This window comes from Muntiacus reevesi, chromosome 12 (assembly GCF_963930625.1).
Source record: "Muntiacus reevesi chromosome 12, mMunRee1.1, whole genome shotgun sequence".
In the NCBI taxonomy this organism is placed as follows: Eukaryota; Metazoa; Chordata; class Mammalia; order Artiodactyla; family Cervidae; genus Muntiacus; species Muntiacus reevesi.
In genome coordinates this window covers 36,672,249-36,692,135 of record NC_089260.1, presented here as the reverse complement: position 1 = coordinate 36,692,135, position 19,887 = coordinate 36,672,249, and the positions used below count along the sequence as shown (strand labels likewise).

At 39.6% G+C, this 19,887-nt stretch overlaps 1 protein-coding gene across 1 annotated transcript in view; it reads left to right on the top strand.

The window, feature by feature from the left end:
- Positions 1-15,948, top strand: part of STMN2 (stathmin 2) — a 55,812-nt gene extending 39,864 nt beyond the window's left edge. The window contains exons 4-5 of the mRNA XM_065903005.1: positions 5,346-5,537; positions 14,640-15,948. Of these exons, the coding sequence (XP_065759077.1) occupies positions 5,346-5,537; positions 14,640-14,699 (252 nt within the window). The 3' untranslated portion in view covers positions 14,700-15,948. The remainder of the gene's footprint in view (positions 1-5,345; positions 5,538-14,639) is intronic.
- Positions 15,949-19,887: the final 3,939 nt, after the last annotated feature.

Here is a 19,887-nt window from a genome sequence, read left to right as displayed (position 1 = left end):
ATCTGATAGGCTTGCCTCTTCTGTCTGTGGGCATCTCACATTGCAGACAGCAACTCAAGTCGAAGTCACAAAAAGAAGGGGTGCTTTGTATAACAATGGATTGTGAGTCAAAGGATTAGATTATTCACAATTCAACATTCAGGAAGTATTCTTCTCCTTAGAGAACATGACACGTGGCCTACAGACTCTTCATGCATGTTATCCCTTCCATGTAGAGTGCCCCCCCTCCCCCCTTCTGTGATTCTTTTCCTGGGAGTTAACCACAGTGAATGCATTACAGAGTCTGGCAAAGGGCTCATTCTAAAGGTCTTTGGATTTTAATCATTTCAAATTTAATCTGATACATCTGATTCTTCAACACAAAGTGAATAGTAAACTCTCTTGTTTTACATAATTATATTCAATCATCATATTTAACCAGGCTTCATTTGTGACTTTAGCTGGGTTAATACTGTTTTTTCATTGTTAATAGGAAAAGCAAATAATTAGATACACATCCTCTAACCTACTACCACAAAAGCACTTAAGAACTAGGAGATCTAATGTCTGATAAATGGTTCTAGAAAGCAAGGAATAGTAATATAGCTCAATGATGCAAGGGGACAGGAACATAATGAGTTAGAATATGTTTACTTCAGAACATGTAGGGATAGACACTAGCATTCTCTAAGCTATAGCCTTAAATCTCCTCTGTGTACACAAAGTAAAATGAGTTTTATTATACCACTTAACTCAAATTTATCTTTCATTTCATTTATGTAGTAATTAAATGCTTATACTCAGTAATATAAGAAATGGTAATGAACCTCTTTGGAAAATTATATAGTTAAAGTGTTCCTAAATGTACAATAACTCTTCTCACTATCTCATTATTTTTCCCTTCACATACCTCTCTTGTAATTATTTCAGTGGTACCGAGTTCAGTGTGAGGAAGTTTATGCGTTGAATAGGCTGTTCATCATTAACGAGCCTCCACTATCACAATAGCAATATGGAGACCATCCATCCCTTCATCTCCCAGAACGTCATGCTGGATGTCTTAGTTCTATAAATACTTTGCCTTGACATTTGCATTATACCAGCTGATCATTATCATGCCCTCATTTTCTATTTCCAAAATTCTATGACCTTCAACATTAGGTACGTGCTATTCAGAAATGTTTCTCCAGGGTCAGATCTTTTTTCCTTAAGCAATTTATTTTTAACAACTTTCAACAAATCCCACTTCTCCAGCTTCCCCATCAGGCAATCAAGATTCCTTTCTGCTAATGTGCTCAAGCAAGAAATGAAACAAGAATACCCACTCAACCAGGGCTTCCCAGGGGCACCAGTGGTAAACAGACCACCTGCCAGTGCAGGAGACATGAGACATGTGTTCGATCCATGGGCTGGGAAGATGAGTTACTGTTCCCCATGGAGGAGGGAATGGCAACCCATTCCAGTATTCTTGCCTAATTAATCCCCATGGACAGAGGAGCCTGGTGGGCTATAGTCCATAGGGAAGCATGCAAAGAGTCAGACATGACTGAAATGACTGAGCACCCCCACACACACTCAACCATGTAGCAAAATCCTCACTTCTACTGAAATTAAGGAAAGTGCTTCCATTTCTGTGTTCTCAGTCCTCACACTCATTTCATGTCATGTTTTAGGGCAGTTCTCTGGACTAAATGCTTAGTTTCTCCTTTATAGAAATATTAGAATCAGAACCAGCAAGGCTGTGATTGAGAGATTAAGCTATATTCATGAAAGAAGCTATTTATCCCCAGGAATAAAGTTAGAAAAGTTATAGGCAGTGATATCTGAATGCCGGGCTTTGTAAGAAGGAAGAATTATGACTTTCTGCAGCAATGCAGTTCCAGAAATCTTAGAAACTGAGCTTGAGGCCCTCAGGTCTGTTAGCTCCATGGAAGAATTTAAGAGTTGAGTATTTATGAGGAAGGATCAAAATAGGGAGAAAGACATTTTCTCAGTGAGGAATTCTCTCCATAATCTTCTCATCCTATATTTGAAACATATATAATTACGAGGTCCTACGAACACCTCAGTGGAGGCAATGGTGGCTATAACAACCCCTCCAGGGCGTAAGGAATGGCCCCACAGAAGTGAGCAGGCCTGAAGGGTCTCCTGACCCAGCTTGGCAGGTCTCCATTTAGCAGCGGCCTCACATGAGAACGCTCTATTCTACCTTCTGTTGCTGCTTCACCCCATTAATTGAACTAAAGAAATGCATTTGACACCTAGGCTGGGTAATCTCATTTAGCCCCAAGGACTGCAAAAGTACTAACACTGTTAATTGAGGCATTTCAAACTGAGCCAAATGCCACACTCCTCTCAGGGCAATAAGCCTCCCTCCATTACTGTTCATGGGCCCCGTGGGAAATTGTGTTCACACAGACCAAATGTGTCCCATTCCGGTAACAGAGTTGAAAAGGAATGTGTTGCTCTACTACCCTTTTAATGCCAAAGCCTTCCCTTCTCCATGCTATTCCCCTGCTGTCTCCTGGCTGCTTTCAACTCTTTCATAAAAGAAAAGTAAAAGTGCAACTATAAACCTCAACCTACAATGCAATTTCGCAAAGTTCCAAACGTAAGCATCTGAAATTTAAAAATGATGCAATTGCCTCTTGATAACTATTAAAACTAGAAATGACAGAATTGCCTCTTGATAACTGTCTATGGTAACTCTCTCCGTGAGAAATGGACACAAAGAAGTCCAGGTAGACCCTCTCTGGGCAGCGCTGGAAGCTCTGATCTATGGGAGGAGGTGGGGGGGAAAGGAACTTACTAACTCACTGAGCTGAAGGTTCACATATCTACTGCCTTCAGCAGCCTTGGCTGATAGACTTTGTTGTCAGAGAAAACAATCTAAAAGCACTGCTGCAGCAGATTTTGAAAAGTTAAGCTTTGTTTTGCTTTATCTTGATTGATTTGGTTTTCTTTGGTTTCCTGAAGCTGCCACATGGTTTTCTGCCCCATACAAGAGAAATGTGAGGCCCTAAACTTATCTCTAATTCTTTGATACATTGCACCCTAGTTTTGTGATAACCCAGACTTCTTTCCCTCTACAAGGTTTTCTGGACTGGAGGTTATATAGATGGAATGAACTTTCTGAAATGAAAAGTCCAAGTCATTTCCTCTCACTTTTTTGTGATGTTTCCTTAACTGTGACAGTTTCTATCAACGCAGCCCCGTTCAGTGTACTAGCAGACAAAGGAGTCAGGGAAGGGCTGACTGGCACCATGAGGACACTGACTGCACTAACTGGCGATAACCAGGGGAATTCGAACAAATCTGCACATGTGAGATGACCGAGAGTCTACATTTGAGTTTAGTTGTAGCAGGAAGCTCAGCTGCCATCAGCTCCAGTCACAAGTGTGTTTTGAGTTTTACTTTCAATAATAATGGCTGCCATGTGCTCAGCACTTACTTGATATGAGACCCTATGCTGAATACTTTGCAAACATTATTTCATTTGATGCTGGCAAAGAGTCCTATGAAATAGGTACTATCTTTACCAGTATGCAAATAATAATAATCATCATCATCCCATGAAGACTTTTCTCAGAGAGAAACTTGAAACACACACACGTTTAGCCAGTCTCCCTTGCCCCATGTCACAGTTCTGTAATCCTGGTAGCAAGAGATAAGCAAAATCAATGTAGAATGTTTTACCAATAGTCCCACCTAGAGGCAGGAGGATGAATAAACTAGAAAATATTTTTTGTTTCTTCCAGAAGGATTCTATTAGATCTTGAATTTCTATTCATATTTTTATCATTTTTCATATTAGATTTTTGCAAGCTGTAACAAAGAAAGAATGAAATTGGGTCTACTGAAGATGTCAGTGAAACTACTACAGGGTTAAAACAAAAAGTGGGGCTAGTCCCAAAACTGTCTGTTTAATCTCCAGTGAGTCACTAGATATATTCCTGGTAAATGTCAGAATAAACACATCCACAAAGACTCCTAAGGTTATATGATTTTACTATTCCTGTAGAATTTTATCTGAAGAGAAGTTTCTTCCCCTCTCAGACTTCAGATTTTTTATACATCAAGGTCTCTCCAGTAAGGTCCCACAACCACTCCCATCAACTGAAATATCTATTAATGTTTTTAATGGTAATCAATACTTAGCCCATGGAATATTTTTGATCTACCATTGTTTAGATATTCACATGTACAATTATTCCTATGAAGGCTCACCTCAGAGGACCAGCTGATCCCAAGGAATTATCCCAGAATGATGGATGTGTAATAATTTAATCTTAAACCTGGATAGTTCAGTCTTGGGTAAGGTTTCTCTTAGCTGCTTGATTGTGGAGGAAAAGAAGAATGTGGAAAGATGTTAATATATCCAGGGCAACCAACATAGGACTTTTAAACACAGGCCTGACACCAAAGCCCATGCCAGTGTGTTTTTCAAAAAGTAGTCTGAACTGCCAGCATTACAATCACAGGGGATGCTAATCAAAAATACAGATCCCTGGGTCTCACCAAAGAACCACAGAGTTAGAATCTTGAGGTAGACACTAGGCTTCTGTGTATTTACCAAGCACCCCTATAATTGTTAACATAGCTTCCTGATGCTGCAGGAGAATTACAGTGCACAGAATGTGGGGGGTGTGAGGGAATGGGGTACACAGGGCTCTGATGATTCTTCTGTAATCCCTGAGCAATCTCAGGGTTTCAAAGATGACCCACGTGGCCTTGGCATGTTCAAAACGGGTCCATAAAAGAACTTTTTGTTGTCTGTGGCCACATGGCCATGAAGTTTGCAGTATTCACAAGTCACCAAAGACTGTTTGGTGCAGGGGAAGAAAGGGTGCATGTAAGTGCAGAATAAAACAAGAAAGTGAATTTGACAGTTTTACTGAGGAAAGTTGAAAGGCTCATTGCAAGGTGGAGCCTGCAGCTTATCAAAAACAGTGAGGCAGGGAAAAGATGAGAACTTGCCCCAATCCTCGCCTAGTTTCCCCAGGCTTTCATGGATGTTGTCATCCACTGATTGATTACTATATTCCCTGTTGCATAAATGCTTAGCAGCAACTCATTAAAACACAAACAAGAGCTCTTCCAGCAGGGTTAAATGCTTCTTTAAAAGTCTGTCCAAAAGATTCACAGCTGAAAATTCAGCTCACCACTTTTCCCAACTCACATATTCTACAGAAAACTCAAAGGCATGAAGATGAGAAGGGAATTGACAATAATGCTCAAGGTTAGAAGTACTATTCATTTGAAAAGAATGCTCTTTTGAATCAGTGGACCGTTGTTCCGCCAGGTTTCTGTCTGGGTGGTTCTGAGATGGCTGTGATGGTTCTGAGATGGATGTCTCTCTTCCCTAGTCTCAGGAGGCTCAGGTGCTGAAACAACTGGCAGAGAAGCGGGAACATGAGCGAGAGGTCCTCCAGAAGGCTTTGGAGGAGAACAACAACTTCAGCAAGATGGCGGAGGAGAAGCTGATCCTGAAGATGGAACAAATCAAGGAAAATCGTGAGGCGAATCTAGCTGCTATTATTGAACGTCTGCAGGAAAAGGTAATCGTAACAGAGAACCAAGCAGATGCACATTCATATGCAACACACAGCGAGTGAATTCTCAGATACCTGGCATCAGAGACTTAATCAAACTGCTGCAGGTGCGGAAGGCACCTAACCCCATAGGCAGGGTCTCCCGCTCTGCAGTGTGGTTGAGGAATATAAGTGTGACTTACAGGTGGAATTCTCTCAGGTTTTCCAGTAGTGAATAAACTGAGGGAGGCCAATCACTGCTTTTCAAATATATAAAACGCTTCAGTACAAATCTTAGAAACTCACCTACTGGAAAAATATTAAATTGGAAATGTTAACTATTTCATATAAACAATAGTACATAATAATATAATGAATATTTTAAAAATATTATTATTATAAAAATAATAATATAAAATAATGTATTTAATATTTTGTCTAATGTTTAATTAATATATAATATTAAATATGTAACTTATTGTCAAAATATATTTGGACATGTTTCCATACATTTGGAAAAATATATTTGTCAAAAGAGGACAGAATATTTATGAATAGTGGAAAGCCCATGTAGGAAAATCTATGTGGAAAACTGGGCTTCCCTTGTGGCTCAGTTGGTAAAGAATCTGCCTGCAATGTGGAGACCTGGGTTCGATCCCTGGGTTGGGAAGATCCCCTGGAGAAGGGAAAGGCTACCCACTCCAGTATTCTGGCCTGGAGAATTCCATGAAAAGGATAGTCCATGGGGTCGCAAAGAGTCAGACACGACTGAGCGACTTTCAAAAAAAAAAACATGGAAAACCAGTAGAGGAAGTTCATTACCCACAGATCTGGCACCCTGGTATTTTTCTTCTCATCAGTCTGAATATATGATTGCCATCCCCATCAGTCAGGATGAGCAGTACTGAAGATCCTCTGGAAATTGTTCTCTCAGAACTATAATATCTTTTATTCAGGATAATTGTGAATCAACCTTCCTCTCTCATCCTAGGCCCTAAAAAAATAAAATAAAATGGCATTGCTAGGAATGGGGCATGCTGATCTTATCCAGGATTGGCAATTAGACCTCTAATCTCCAGTGCAAGATTCATCTCACTCCACGGCAATCCAGGAGCATTACTATTTTTTTTTAAATCACACACACTCAAACACACAGCACATCCTTCTTGATTTCAATTGTAAAAGAGGTCATAAAATTTGCATATTTAACTAGTATTTCCAGAAGTGTTGGTTTTTAACGGGCAATTTATTTTTCTCTGCATATTTATCTTCACCCACCCACCCCCTTCCACCAACTCCTTTTTCTCTTACCACTGTCACCCAGAATACATACATACGTTTATACATATATGCAAGAATACATGCAATTTGTCCTATAAATATTCAGCCCATGGAATTCTTAATATTTACATCAAGCTGCAGAATCTCCATGGGTGGGACTCAGGCAACCATATTTTTTTTTAACTCTCCAGATGATTCTAGTGCACAGCCCGGTCTGAGAACTAGTGGTTTGTAGTCTGTTCTGATATAAATCTCGGCTGACAGCTTTCTATCTTGTGCTGAATTGTGCAGCTCACATCGTCTGTAGGGCCACATTTTCCCGTATTCCACAGCTAGTGACACTTTTCAAATCTAATGGAACCTCTGACCAGTGACAGACAGCCAAGATCTGTTATCTTCTCAGTAAAGTGGAGATACTCCTTAGAGAATACCAACTTTACTTCCATTTGATGTATTTTAAATGCACTGTTTTTTGTTTGCATATGCTATATATGTTTGTATATACTAAAACTACTTTCCTTTTTCCTAAAATAAGAAAAAGTAAATTTTTTTTATTATGGCCAAAAGCTAGCCTTTTGTCTGATTGAAATTACTACAGTGAAGTTAGAATTAAAAAGAGGGTCAATAATAATACTGAAACTGTATGAAACTACCAATATAACATAAGCTCTTCTGGAATCTCCCACATCAAAAGATGGTCATTACTGAAATGGCACCTCTTAGTAAGCTGTCATGAAGTGACCACACTAAGTGCCTTTTATACATTTTAATTGCCCACCGTTTTGACAGTCTTCCCTGGCCCTACCAATCAGCCAAGAGACATGATGAAATTCCACATGAGGTTTTGCAACAATCTGCCTCCCACCCAGACTTCAGCCCCCTCCTCCTCAGTGAAGTGAACTGAGTGTATGAACAGAACCTGTCCCCCAGTGGTGGCTACAACCGTGTCCTCCGTGTCCTTCGCTCATGAATTCCCACAAGCCTCTCAGAGTCCCAGCCACGTTAACTCAGAGCCTTTACAAAGCTCATGTCCAGTTGCTCAGTTGTGTCCGACTCTTTGCAACTCCATGGACTGTAGCCCGCCAGACTCCTCTGTCCATGGGATTTTCCAAGCAAGAATACTGGAGTGGGTTTCCATTTCCTTCTCCAGGTGATCTTCCTAAGCAAGGGATCCAACTCACGTCTCTTGCAACTCCTGCATTAACAGGAGGATTATTTACCACTAGGGAAGCCCCTCAAAGCCTTTAGCTGAAAGCCTAAAACAAAAGCAGTTCCAGTTGTACCTTAGAACCTCCTGAAGAGCTCTTTTAAATGAGAGCTTCTGATGTAATCATCTGGGGGAGAACCCAGAGATCAGCATTATTTTCAAAGCTTACCAGGAGACACTGGTTGGATGGCATCACCAACTCAATGGACATGAGCAAACTCTGGGAGACAGTGAAAGGGAAGCCTGCCTTGGCATGCTGCAATCCATGGGGTCGCAAAGAGTCAGACATGACTTAGTATCTGAACAACAAAGTAGATACTTGCATTTAGCCAAAGTTAAGAAACTCTGAGTTAAAGGCTTCTTAAATGTTTTATTTTTTGTCATAAGTTATCTTGAAATATTTTCATCTTTGTTCCATAAAAGTGTTCTTTCTTCCTTCAAAGAATAATGTTACACTCTTTTTTACATATATTACTATTTGTTTATTAAATAAATGAGCAACCATAAAAATATAAAAGCTCCAACATGTAAGTAATATTAGGGAAATACTGTGTCTATATGGTTCACCACTGAACACACAGCACCTAGACTGCTGCTTGACACAGAGGAAGAACTGCACAAATATTTTTGAATACATACATACACATCAATGCATACATACATAATTTAGCTCATGGTTCCCTCTTCTCTCATTGTTCTTTTCCCAGGATTCCTCCTGCCTCCCACCATTTCCACTATCACCTGTATGAGAACTTACCCTCATGACTATTAATCATTAGGTTAAGAATTATTAATGATAATAGACGTAGTTGTAATGATGCTACATTTACCAAACACATATTATGACACATATTAGCTTTGTGCTCAGTACAGTTTTGAATGTTACTCTCCTTCTAAGTTTCCATTTCTCTTTCCTTAGCACTACATCTTAACACTCCCATTTACACAGAAAAGAGTCAAATGAGGAGGCTGTGGACAAAAAGATATCTGTGCCACAAAGACCTACAGTAGGCTGATATGTTTTTGTCACTCAAATTGATATAAACAGTCATGCCCAGGGCACAATAATGTTACTTGGGGATTATGACAAACACTGAGGTGAAATTGAAAATGTTCTTATTCTTTGAATTTCTATTTCTAAAAAAGAGGGGGAGGGGGAACACCATGCAGAGAGGATAAGAGACCCTTTTTCCCTCACCCAACACTTCTTTCTTCCCCTCATGCACTAGACTATATCCCTCAGAAAGTTCACTGTTTGACACATTAGGCATCATGAGTAGTAGCAGCTTTGTTATCAAACCCAGCCAGGAACTGAAGTGAATAGTTAATCATGAAAAATCAGTTAAGGCAGGTCTAATCATTTTAACAATACCTATATTCATTAAGACTTCCCCGATGACTCAGCGGTAAAGAATCTGCCTGCAATGGAGGAGATTTGGGTTCAACCCATGGATCTGGAAGATCCCCTGGAAAGGAAATAGCAACCCACTTCAGTATTCTTACCTGGGAAATCCCATGGACAGAGGAGCCTGACAGGCTACAGTCCATGGGGTTGCAAAAGAGTCGGACATGACTTAGCAACCAAACAACACAATGTAGATGATAGCTAGATTTAGGAGATAGGATGAGGAACATGAAGGGAATGGGGAATACTAACTAACCTAGCAGGTCATCTAAGAGGATTTCTAATGAATCTTGTTGAAATCTTCTCTTAAGTCAATTTGTAAAACGTCTTGGTTTCAAAATTTTACTGGGTCATTCACTAGCCAGTGCCAAGACCTCCCAGCCTGAAACTTTGTAACAAATACTGAAGGAGTTGTAGGTGTTTAGGAGTGAAAGGAAAAAAAAAAGAAAAGAAAACAGACTTCCTTGACAACTACTATACCTTATTCAACCACAAAGTATAGAAATGAAACACTGTTTCAATATAATTGATACTTTCACCTCTAACAATGGATGAAAGGTCAAGTGAAAGCATTATAGTTACTATTTTAGTGATAATGGTGTTACTAATATGACTTAGTTTAAAAAGATAAAAAGTTTTTTAAGAGAGTAAGATTCTTTGATTTTTTATCTCAGAGATAATTTTGATAACAGATAACTGTTTAGGTAGACATTTCAACCATTATCAATTTCCATTTATTGTAATCTTTCATCCTTCTTATCTGATATTTGGGTTTTTTTGGGGGGGGGGTTGTCATTCTGACTCACAAGTGACATCTGTATAACTATTTCCTACAAAATATGTCTGATAAATGAATCATGAAAGGAAAAAGGATTAAAACTATCCTTCATTGATTTCTCATTGTAAGCCAGGTATTTGGCACATACTATGGAATTTAATTCCAGAAGGAAATCCTGTAGTCATCCCCATTTCACATCTAAGGAACCCGGTCCTTAGAGAAATCAAACCACTTAGTCAAGATCACAAAGCTAAGGACATCAGAACCTGAACAAGTCTCTCTGACTCCGAACGTTTATGCTAAGTTAAAACTAACCTGTGCCAACTCTGCACAGTAAGCAGACTGGCAGCAACATTGGAAGTTTATAGTGCTCCCATGATCAGCATCATTTTCAAGAATGAAAATACTTTCCTTTCCTCCTGACTCACTCCTGACCTCTCTTAGTTATTATTAAAGAGAAGGATTTTGATGATATCTCATCTTGCAGTTAAATATTCACATAATAGGATTTCATGGATTCTAATTGATATACTAGGTCATCTAGTTCAAGTACTTGTTTAAATTTGATAACTAGAAAGGAAAAGGGATATTAAAAGGTTAAAAAAAAGAACAACCAAAAAAACCCCCCAAACCTCACATTTCTTAGCTTCCAGTACAGAAATCTCTCTAATCACATTTTCTCCACAGAATCAGAATTTTTCCTAAAACTACCTTTTACACATTTTTCATATCAAAGGAATAGTTGCATTCCATGGTAAAACACTATTATATTGATGGGAGGGAGGGGATAAACTGCAGAGAACATTGTAATTTTAGATCTGTTTCAGTCTGTCTAACCCAGTGTGTCTGACAATGCCTGGCAAGTATGACAAGCTCAATAATGAAATGAATATTATCAAAGAATAGACTTGACCTTTTGATGAGCTTTCTCAGAGTATCACAGTTGCCTAAGTAACCTCTGATTTAATGTCTTCTGACAATTACCAAATGGGTATATCTTTCCCTTTCTCCTTTGCCTTTAGCTTCTCTTCTTTTCTCAGCTATTTGTAAGGCTTCCTCAGACAGCCATTTTGCCTTTTTGCATTTCTTTTTCTTGGGGATAGTCTTGATTACTGCCTCCTTTATAATGACAGAAATCTTTATCAGATCTAATCCCCTTAATCTATTTGTCACTTCCACTGTATAAACATAAGGGATTTGATTTAGGTCATACCTGAATGGTCTAATGGTTTTCCCTACTTTCTTCAGTTTAAGTCTGAATTTGGCAATAAGAAGTTCGTGATCTGAGCCACAGTCAGCTCCTGGTCTTGTTCTTGCTGACTGTATAGAGCTTCTCCATCTTTGGCTACAGAGAATATAATCAATCTGATTTTGGTATTGAACATCTGGTGATGTTCTTGTGTAGAGTCTTCTCTTGTGCTATTGGAAGAGGGTGTTTGCTATGACCAGTGCATTCTCTTGGCAAAACTCTGTTGGCCTTTGCCCTGCTTCATTTTGTACTCCAAGACCAAATTTGCCTGTTACTCCAGGTATCTCTTGACTTCCTACTTTTGCATTCCAGTCCCCTATGATGAAAAGGACATCTTCTGGGGGTGTTAGTTCTAGAAAGTCTTGTAGACAATTACCAACATTTTGCTGATTGAAAAAACAGACTATGCTGAAAATGACAAGCCCACTGCATATCTCTGTTTGATTCTCCCATATTTTTACATGGAATTGCATTACAATTTTAAGTATATATTTGATGATTTGAATATAAAATTTTCAAATAACAGACTTACTAAAATACCTGAAGATAAACAATATTTTTCCTCAGAGCACAGCATTTAAATTTCCTGTTTTTCTTTTTTATTTTTTCAGTTCACAGATTATATTTGTTCTCTCATATGGCAAAATCTATTTCTTTACAACTAATTTTTTAAGTTGAGTAAGAAGTGTGCTCCAAAGTAGCCTAATAATACTAATTATAATCTTTCCTGTTATATTGTAAATTTGGATTTACACGAATCTTTAGACTTGAAGCTGGTTTTTTCCTAGCATAGTGATGGTCTAGGCTTTTTCTCAATTTTTGTCAGAACTGAGCTCTTACTAATTAGTTTCTTCCTGCATGAGAAAAAGATTTTACAGCATCTTTTTCCTCATCAGAGCAGAACAAAAAGAAGGAAGAGTCAGCTGCATCCATGCTAATTCCCCCGTGACATTTCCAAACAGGACATGATTTCTCTATGCATGCTTTTTTCCCTTCTCTTCATGGCTTTTGAATGCAGACAAAAAGCTCATTTAAACCAATTATATAAAATTGCTTTTAAACTCTTTCTCTAGAATCAACTTGCTGCTTACTGTAATTCTGTATTTTTGAAGGAAGTGTATGGCTATATATATGCCTTTTTCTCCCAGAACCTACATTGGAAAAGACACATTTTCTCCCACAAAACTATGAAATTTTCTCTGCACACTCACACTAAGACTACATAGCAGTGGTTGAGGGGTGGGGTTGGCTGCAGAGCCAGACTCTTTGAGTTTAAGTCTCAGCTCTGTTGCTTATTGGTTATGTGATCTTGGGCAAGTGACTTAGTCTTTTTGTGCCTCAATTTCTTCATCTGTACAATGGGAGCCATAACAGAGTCTCCATCACAGGATTGTTGTGACAATCAAGGGAATTAATGCAGGTAAAATCTGTGCTTATACAGAACGGGTACATGTTAAGTGACTAGTAAATGCTGAGTATTAGAAAGAATCTATAAGGAAAGACTTCTTGAGATCAATAGAGCTTAATGATAAGATTTACTTTATGGCTGGTCAACTAAATCCCTAAACTAAAGGAATTTGTAGAGCTACAAGAAATTTCTGGAGCTAAAGGGGGGAAATAGTAATATAAATAATATTCTAAATAGAAAATAAATAATAGTAATAATTATCATTTTAAATTTTAATTTAATAAATATTTAGCTCCTATAATAGGCAAGGGGCTAAATTAAAATTGAAAAATACTAATTATTATCACCATTTATTTTTCTGTTTAGAATATTAATTATACCTACCAACACTTAGTTAGCCCCTATAATACACAAGGGGCTTCCCCAGTGGCTCAGTGATAAAGAATCCCCCTGCCAGTGCAGGAGATGTGGGTTCAATCTCTGTTTCGAGAAGATTCCCTGGAGAAGGAAATGGCAATACACTCCAGTATTCTTGCCTGGAAAATCTCATGGACAGAGGAGCCTGGTGGGCTACAGTCCTCAGGGTCCCAAAAGAGTCAGACATAACTTGGAAAATAAACAATAATAGGCAAAATCATGTGCTCAGAAGAATGATGTACTAAAAATAGCATTCCACTAAAAATAACATTGCCTATCAACTCCCTCCTTAGAAAGTTTAATAAGTTTAGTAGCTCAGTTTCTCATTTAAACAAACATTCATTGATCATATACTATATGCAAAACACTCTGCTGGGCCCTGCAGATGGAATAAAACTGAAAAAATACAGCCCTGGCCCGTCAGCAGCAATGCCCAAAGTACAGGTTAGAATAAAATGGCTGCCCCGTGAAAGAGAAGATTTATGCACATTTACAAATGAGAAGTGAGACAGTTTTCAGTCTCATGAAAATCTTCATGAAGAAAGAGACAACCACTACAGGGATTTAAAGAGTCTTCTCCTGAGGATGGAGATGAAAGACTAGGAATCTCAACAATTGAAAATCTCATGACAGTTCCATTAAACTAAGAGATCAAGTAGGTGTAGGAAAAGGGTAGAGGGTAAGGTTGGAGAGATCATTTGGAGGACTCAAGTTTTGAAAGGCTGATTAGAAGTTAAGAATTTAGGAAGCATACATAGGGTCTTCGTCCTACATCTCATCCTCCCAAAGTGTCCATTGTCAATTATAAATCCCTTAAAGTGTTAGGGAAAAGGAAAAAGACCGTCAAAAATAATAGAGAAAACAGTGTGCTATTTTATTGCTATTCTGATGATTTATACAGAAGTCCTAACAGTCAAAATTCTCTTAACCATATGATCGTTTTGTCATTATTTTAATCAAATACAATGGCAAATTTTTTAAAAGACAGAGGATACTGTATGGTATTTTATTACTGTTCTCTAGATTTAGACAGTCCTAGAGTCAAAATTCTCTCAATCAAAAAAGAAAAAAATGAAAAAGAAAATTGTCTTAATCATGTGATCTTTTGATCACTATTTTAATCAAATACAGGGATAGTTTTTTTAGAGACACTATTAGTCTTTCATGGTCTTCTGTGACAAGATGCTTACTGGGTTCCATGTTTTACTTTCTTGTGAAATGAGGACGTTGGCTCCTAAAGGTAGACACTAAATGGGAAGGAGGTGAGGTTGGGGAGGAGGAGCTACTTTCTGTCAAGTGCATAGTATGTAAATTAGTGGGCGGGCTCTCCTTCTATGTGGACCCGCAAGGCTGTGACGTCTCTCCTCCCTCTGGTGTTTTCCAGGAGAGGCATGCAGCGGAGGTGCGCAGGAACAAGGAGCTGCAGGTCGAACTGTCTGGCTGAAGCGACGGAGGGTATGGCACGCCCCACCATTAGTAAATCCCCCTGCCTATATTATAATGGATCATGCGATATCAGTATGGGAAATGTATGACATGGTTTAAAAAGAACTCATTATAAAAAACAAAAAAACAGAATCAAAAATAAAAAAAAAAAATCAATGCGGTCTCTTTGCAGAATGTTTTGCTTGATGTTTAAAAAATACCTTGGATCTTATTTTGTAAATACTTACATTTTTGTTAAAAAATACAAGTATTGCATTATGCAAGTTATTTCATAATCGTACATGCCCTGTAACAGGCTTTCGATGTGTCTTTCCACTCAAATGAATTTGCTAGGTCTGTTCTTTTGGAAGCTCCCCACGTCTGACTCCATTCTCTGCCCTTTACATTCCAACAGAAAAATGAGGTCAGTAGACAGTCTTTGGTGCTAGAAACCCACCATTGCCTAATGACCTAGACAGCTTGGTAATCTTTGGACTTGACTGAGGCCATACTTAGATCACAGGTATTATAACTCCACACAAACCACCACGTTTGTTCGCTCATAATCTACTAACTGCCTAGAAACTACAAAACCAGGCTAAGTAACACCACTACTTGTAGCATTTACTTCTGCTTCTACTGGATTATGTGCTACAAATGTGCTTTGGCTTTAGAAAGGGATGGATGAAAAAGACAGATCTGAGATCAATCTGGGTAGAAGCAAAAAGCTGAGCCTTTTAGAGTGCTGAACACAAATCCCAACCCAAATGGTTCAAGCAGCCGTGAAATCGCTTTTCATGAAGTGGGCTTAGTTCTCTAGTTTAAGTTCTTTTGATGGAATGAATTAATGTGTCAGGTGGCTTATTTGTGGATGCCATGATTGATGATGTTCATTTTAAGCTCTTACCTATAGTACAAGTACATGATGCTACTGAATATTTTTCCACTTGGAAACTGTGAGCTGGTTGTTGCATTCAAACACACACACAAACACAATCAAAAACACTGCGGATTTTCACTTAAGCTGGTCTTTCTTCCCCAGTGTGAGGCATTCCTGCCTATTAAAAAAAAAAAAATTTACTCCATCTGTGAGGGCTGATGCAGTCGAGGGGGCTAGGCAGGGCGTTTGTGCCAACTAAGAGAATCACCAAATACCCACCGTGAGTACCTATCGCAGTTTTGAAGTCGTTTCTCCCCCAACTCCCAACTCCTGAAGGTTGCTGCCTGCATATTTACTCTTCATTAGTGCTATTTTCCTGTATGTCATTGTGAGCAAGCTGTGATTAATAAAGAATTGGAGTTCTGTGAACTAATACAGGTTTGGTCTCTTCTCTTGCCCCTCTGCGTGTCTGACCCTGGAGTTCAGATTTTACAAGTGTGGCTGTTGGATTAGACAGTCTCAGAAACAGACAATAATTAGAGTTTGGAGGAAACCAGGGCCCCTGCGGATTCACTTCCCTTCTAGAGCAGCAGGAAGCGTCACTTTTCTCTCTCCTTCTGACAGCCCGACACAGCGGGAGAAGTCTTCAATCTGTTCCCCTTGAAAACAGTCAAGATTGAAGGAGACACCCCAGTTTCAGACCAGTAAGTCTCTCAGAGCGCTTGGAAGGTTCCTGGAACAGCCTCACATTCTCCCACGCAGCCTCTGGACACCTTCCGCAGCCTGTTAAGATGCAATTTCCCCGCCATCCTGCTGAATTTTGCACTGCCAATAAACACTGCACACACGGACACAGCAGGGGGCCTGTCAGTGACCCAGATGGATCCTGCAGGACCAAAGGAACCACATCCAGTTTCAGCAGAAAATCATAAATAACTGAAACCGCACAGACTTATGAATAAGCAAACTGGGCTCTCAGCCATAGGAGTGCTAACAAGCCAAGTTTAAGGTGGAGGCCAGCTGGTCCCTATCTTGAATATCCTTTATTTGTGGGAATCTAATACTGCAACCATTGGTACGCATCCTTAAAAACATGAATTCCGTGACCTTCCTTTGAAATCAATCAGAGCTTCTGATGAGCAGAAAATAAGCTGCATTTTCACAGTGTTACTTTTCCCTTATTTATTTACTATCTTTTTATTAAAATACAGTTTTATCTTTAATAAAATAAAATACAGTTTGATCTACAATAGTATGTTAGTTTCAGGTGTACTACATAAGGGCTTGACATTTGCATACATTATAAAATGATCACCACAGAAAGTCTAGTAACCATCTGTCCCCATACAAAGTTATTACAGTACTATTGATTGTGTTCTTTGTGCTATATGTTACATCCTTGTGGTTTATTTGTTTTATAACTAGAGGTTTGTACCTCTTAGTCCTCTTTACCTATTTCACACACCCCCAACTTCCTCCCCTCCAGCAAGCACTCATTTGTTCTCTGTATCTATGAGTTCTCACAGTGATTTTTATTTCAGTTTGGAAAACATTACTTGAAGGGCTTCCACTGGGTCAGAGCCTATGACTAAGCCCCGGGAATATGAAAACAAATCACTGCGAGAAGCTCATAGTCTCATAACTTGTTTTAGCCCAGAAGTGCTCAGTTCTTGAAACATATTGAGGGAAAGCTTAATCCCATCAGTTCTCTGAAGCTTTCTGAAATATTAGAAATGATCAACAAACTCCTGGTGCTCCTCTCTGGTGCCTAAACTGGAGCTGCCAGCCAGCCTGCTGCCTAGTCTCAAGATGAAGAAACTGAGGCCCTGAGAGGGATAGTGATTTTGCTCCAGGTCCCAACATCCACTTCTCACAATTAAACTCCTTACCAGTAATTAGTTCATCAGCAGACCATCCCCAAATCTCACCACAATGGAGCAGACAGGTTATTTCTATGGACTTCCCTAGACCAATGGTCCTCATTTCAGCTTCATTTATGCTTCAGAGTCCTATCTGGAAGGTTAGTTTAAAAGAAAAACAGGTGAGCTTCTGATTCCTGGAATCTGTAGAAGCCTGGGGATGTGCACTCTCTCACGGTCCCTAGGACACTAAGTCCCTAGGTCTCAAGGACACTAATGCTCCTTGTCTGCACACCCACTTGGGAAGCCCAAGACAAGCAATGAAATGGACCTAGGGAGTGGAGATTCTTGGTGGCAGCCACACAGAGCATCTATTTCGGTCAGGGCATGTTCCATTGGGGAGTGGGGTGGCCATGAAATGAAACATTCGATCTCATTCAAAAGAGTGGGAGTGGAACACAAAGGAATCCAAGAAGAAGAAAAAATGAACAACTACACTTGCAAAATACTAAAACAAGAAAGAAGGCACCTAGGGTCTGAAGTAGGGTTAAGAGACAAGTGAGGTCAGGGAACCAATGGTCTTGTGTCTCTCATACAACATGTGGTTTCAGTAGGGTTCTGTGGTGTCTCAGACAGTAAAGAGTATGCCTGTAATGCAGGAGACCCAGGTTCAATCCCTGGGTCGAGAAGATCCCCTGGAGGAGGGCATGGCAACACACTCCCATCTTGCCTGGAGAATCCCCATGGACAGAGGAGCCTGGAAGGCTACAGTCCATGAGATCGCTAATAGTTGGACATGACTGAGCTACTAACACACACTGAAACACCTGAAGATACTCCTGTCCCTTTAAGAGATGAACTAGGAGCTCTTTCTAGAGATGGTGCCTTTTTGTGAAATATGCACAGTTTATTTGCCTGGTTACACTTACAGATTTTTTTTCATGGAGTCTTGATTTCCTCAGGACTACATTTAAATTGTGCATACGACTTTGAAATGTTCTTTAAAGAAAACTCACATAATCTCATTGATTTGAACGTTCACCCTCCTCGCATCTCTTCTAGTCTCAATAATGTGTGAAACAGTAGAGGACTGGTAAATGTGATTCTCCTCCCTGGATCAGGTGCATCAGACTTTACAACATTTCAGAGGAGAAGGCAAAGGTAAAAGTGTGCTGATCACCATACTCCACCCCTGCCACCACTCCTCCCACTGAAGGAGAGAATGAGAAGGGGGAGACGTGCCACTCTTGACTATAGCAATAAAGGATCATTCCCAGGATAAGACGAAGCAATCGTCCTTGATTTCTAATCAGGCAATTTGCTGAAAACTACTAAGGAAAACATGGATGCTAAAGCAAACTAACATCCCCAAGCTCCCCCAAATCATCTCAGATCATCTTTGATTTTTCACTGTCCCCACCACACACCTCCAAATGATCATCAAGTAGCACAGATTGACCTCCAAGTTGCTCCTCTTTCCTTGCGCTTCGACTTCCATGACCACCACCCTAACCTGGATACTATTAGACTCTCAAAGCCACCAACTAATAAGTCTCTTTTGCTCCAATCTGTAACCTCCTCTACACTCTGATCAAATCTCTCCCATAATCCCCTACCTCCTCCCCTTTATCATCAGGATAAAATCTGCATTTCTGTAAGTGTCATTAAAGTGTTCTCACCATTCCTTTCTTTTCTGAAGTACGTTACTCTCCTAAGACACCAAATTATTCATCCTGGCATACCAATGACATGCAATTTCTGGCCTCCATGCATAGACTGTACTCCGTCTAGAATCATCTTCCCTACAACATGAGTCTGCAGAGGCTAGATAGAGCTGTGATAAAAAAAAATCCTTCAAATCTCAGTGAAATAAAACCACAAAGATTTATTTCCTACTCCAGCTGTACAAATTCAACGTAAGTCATGGAGGACGCTTCTCTGCTGTATTCCTCACTCTGGGGCCAAAGACCTGTGGGGTGACCCATATCTGGAATGTTACTTAAACATGTCAACTCACACACTGGTTCTCTTAAAGCTTCCACCCAGAAGTAGAACAAGTTATTGATCAAAGTAAGTGATGGTGTGGCATGTGAGTGCTCAGTCGTGTCTGACTTTGCAACCCCTGGACTGTAAACCACCAGGCTCCTCTGTTCATGGAATTTTCCTGGCAAGAAATACTGAAACGGGCTGCCATCTCCTTCTCCGGGGATCTTCCCAACCCAAGGATCGAGCCTTCATCTCTTGTGTCTCCTGCATTGGCAGGTAGACTCTTTACCACTTGCTCTACCAAGTAAGTGATACAACCACATTTAATGCCAAAGAGCAGGAAAGTGTCATTCCATCATAAGCTCAGAAGGAAAGCCAGCACCAATGACTATCACCCTACTGTTCACCAAGTAGCTGGTTCACTCTTCTCCCTTCATGTAAACACATTCACTCTGTCCCTAAGATGTAAAATCCCTAAGTCA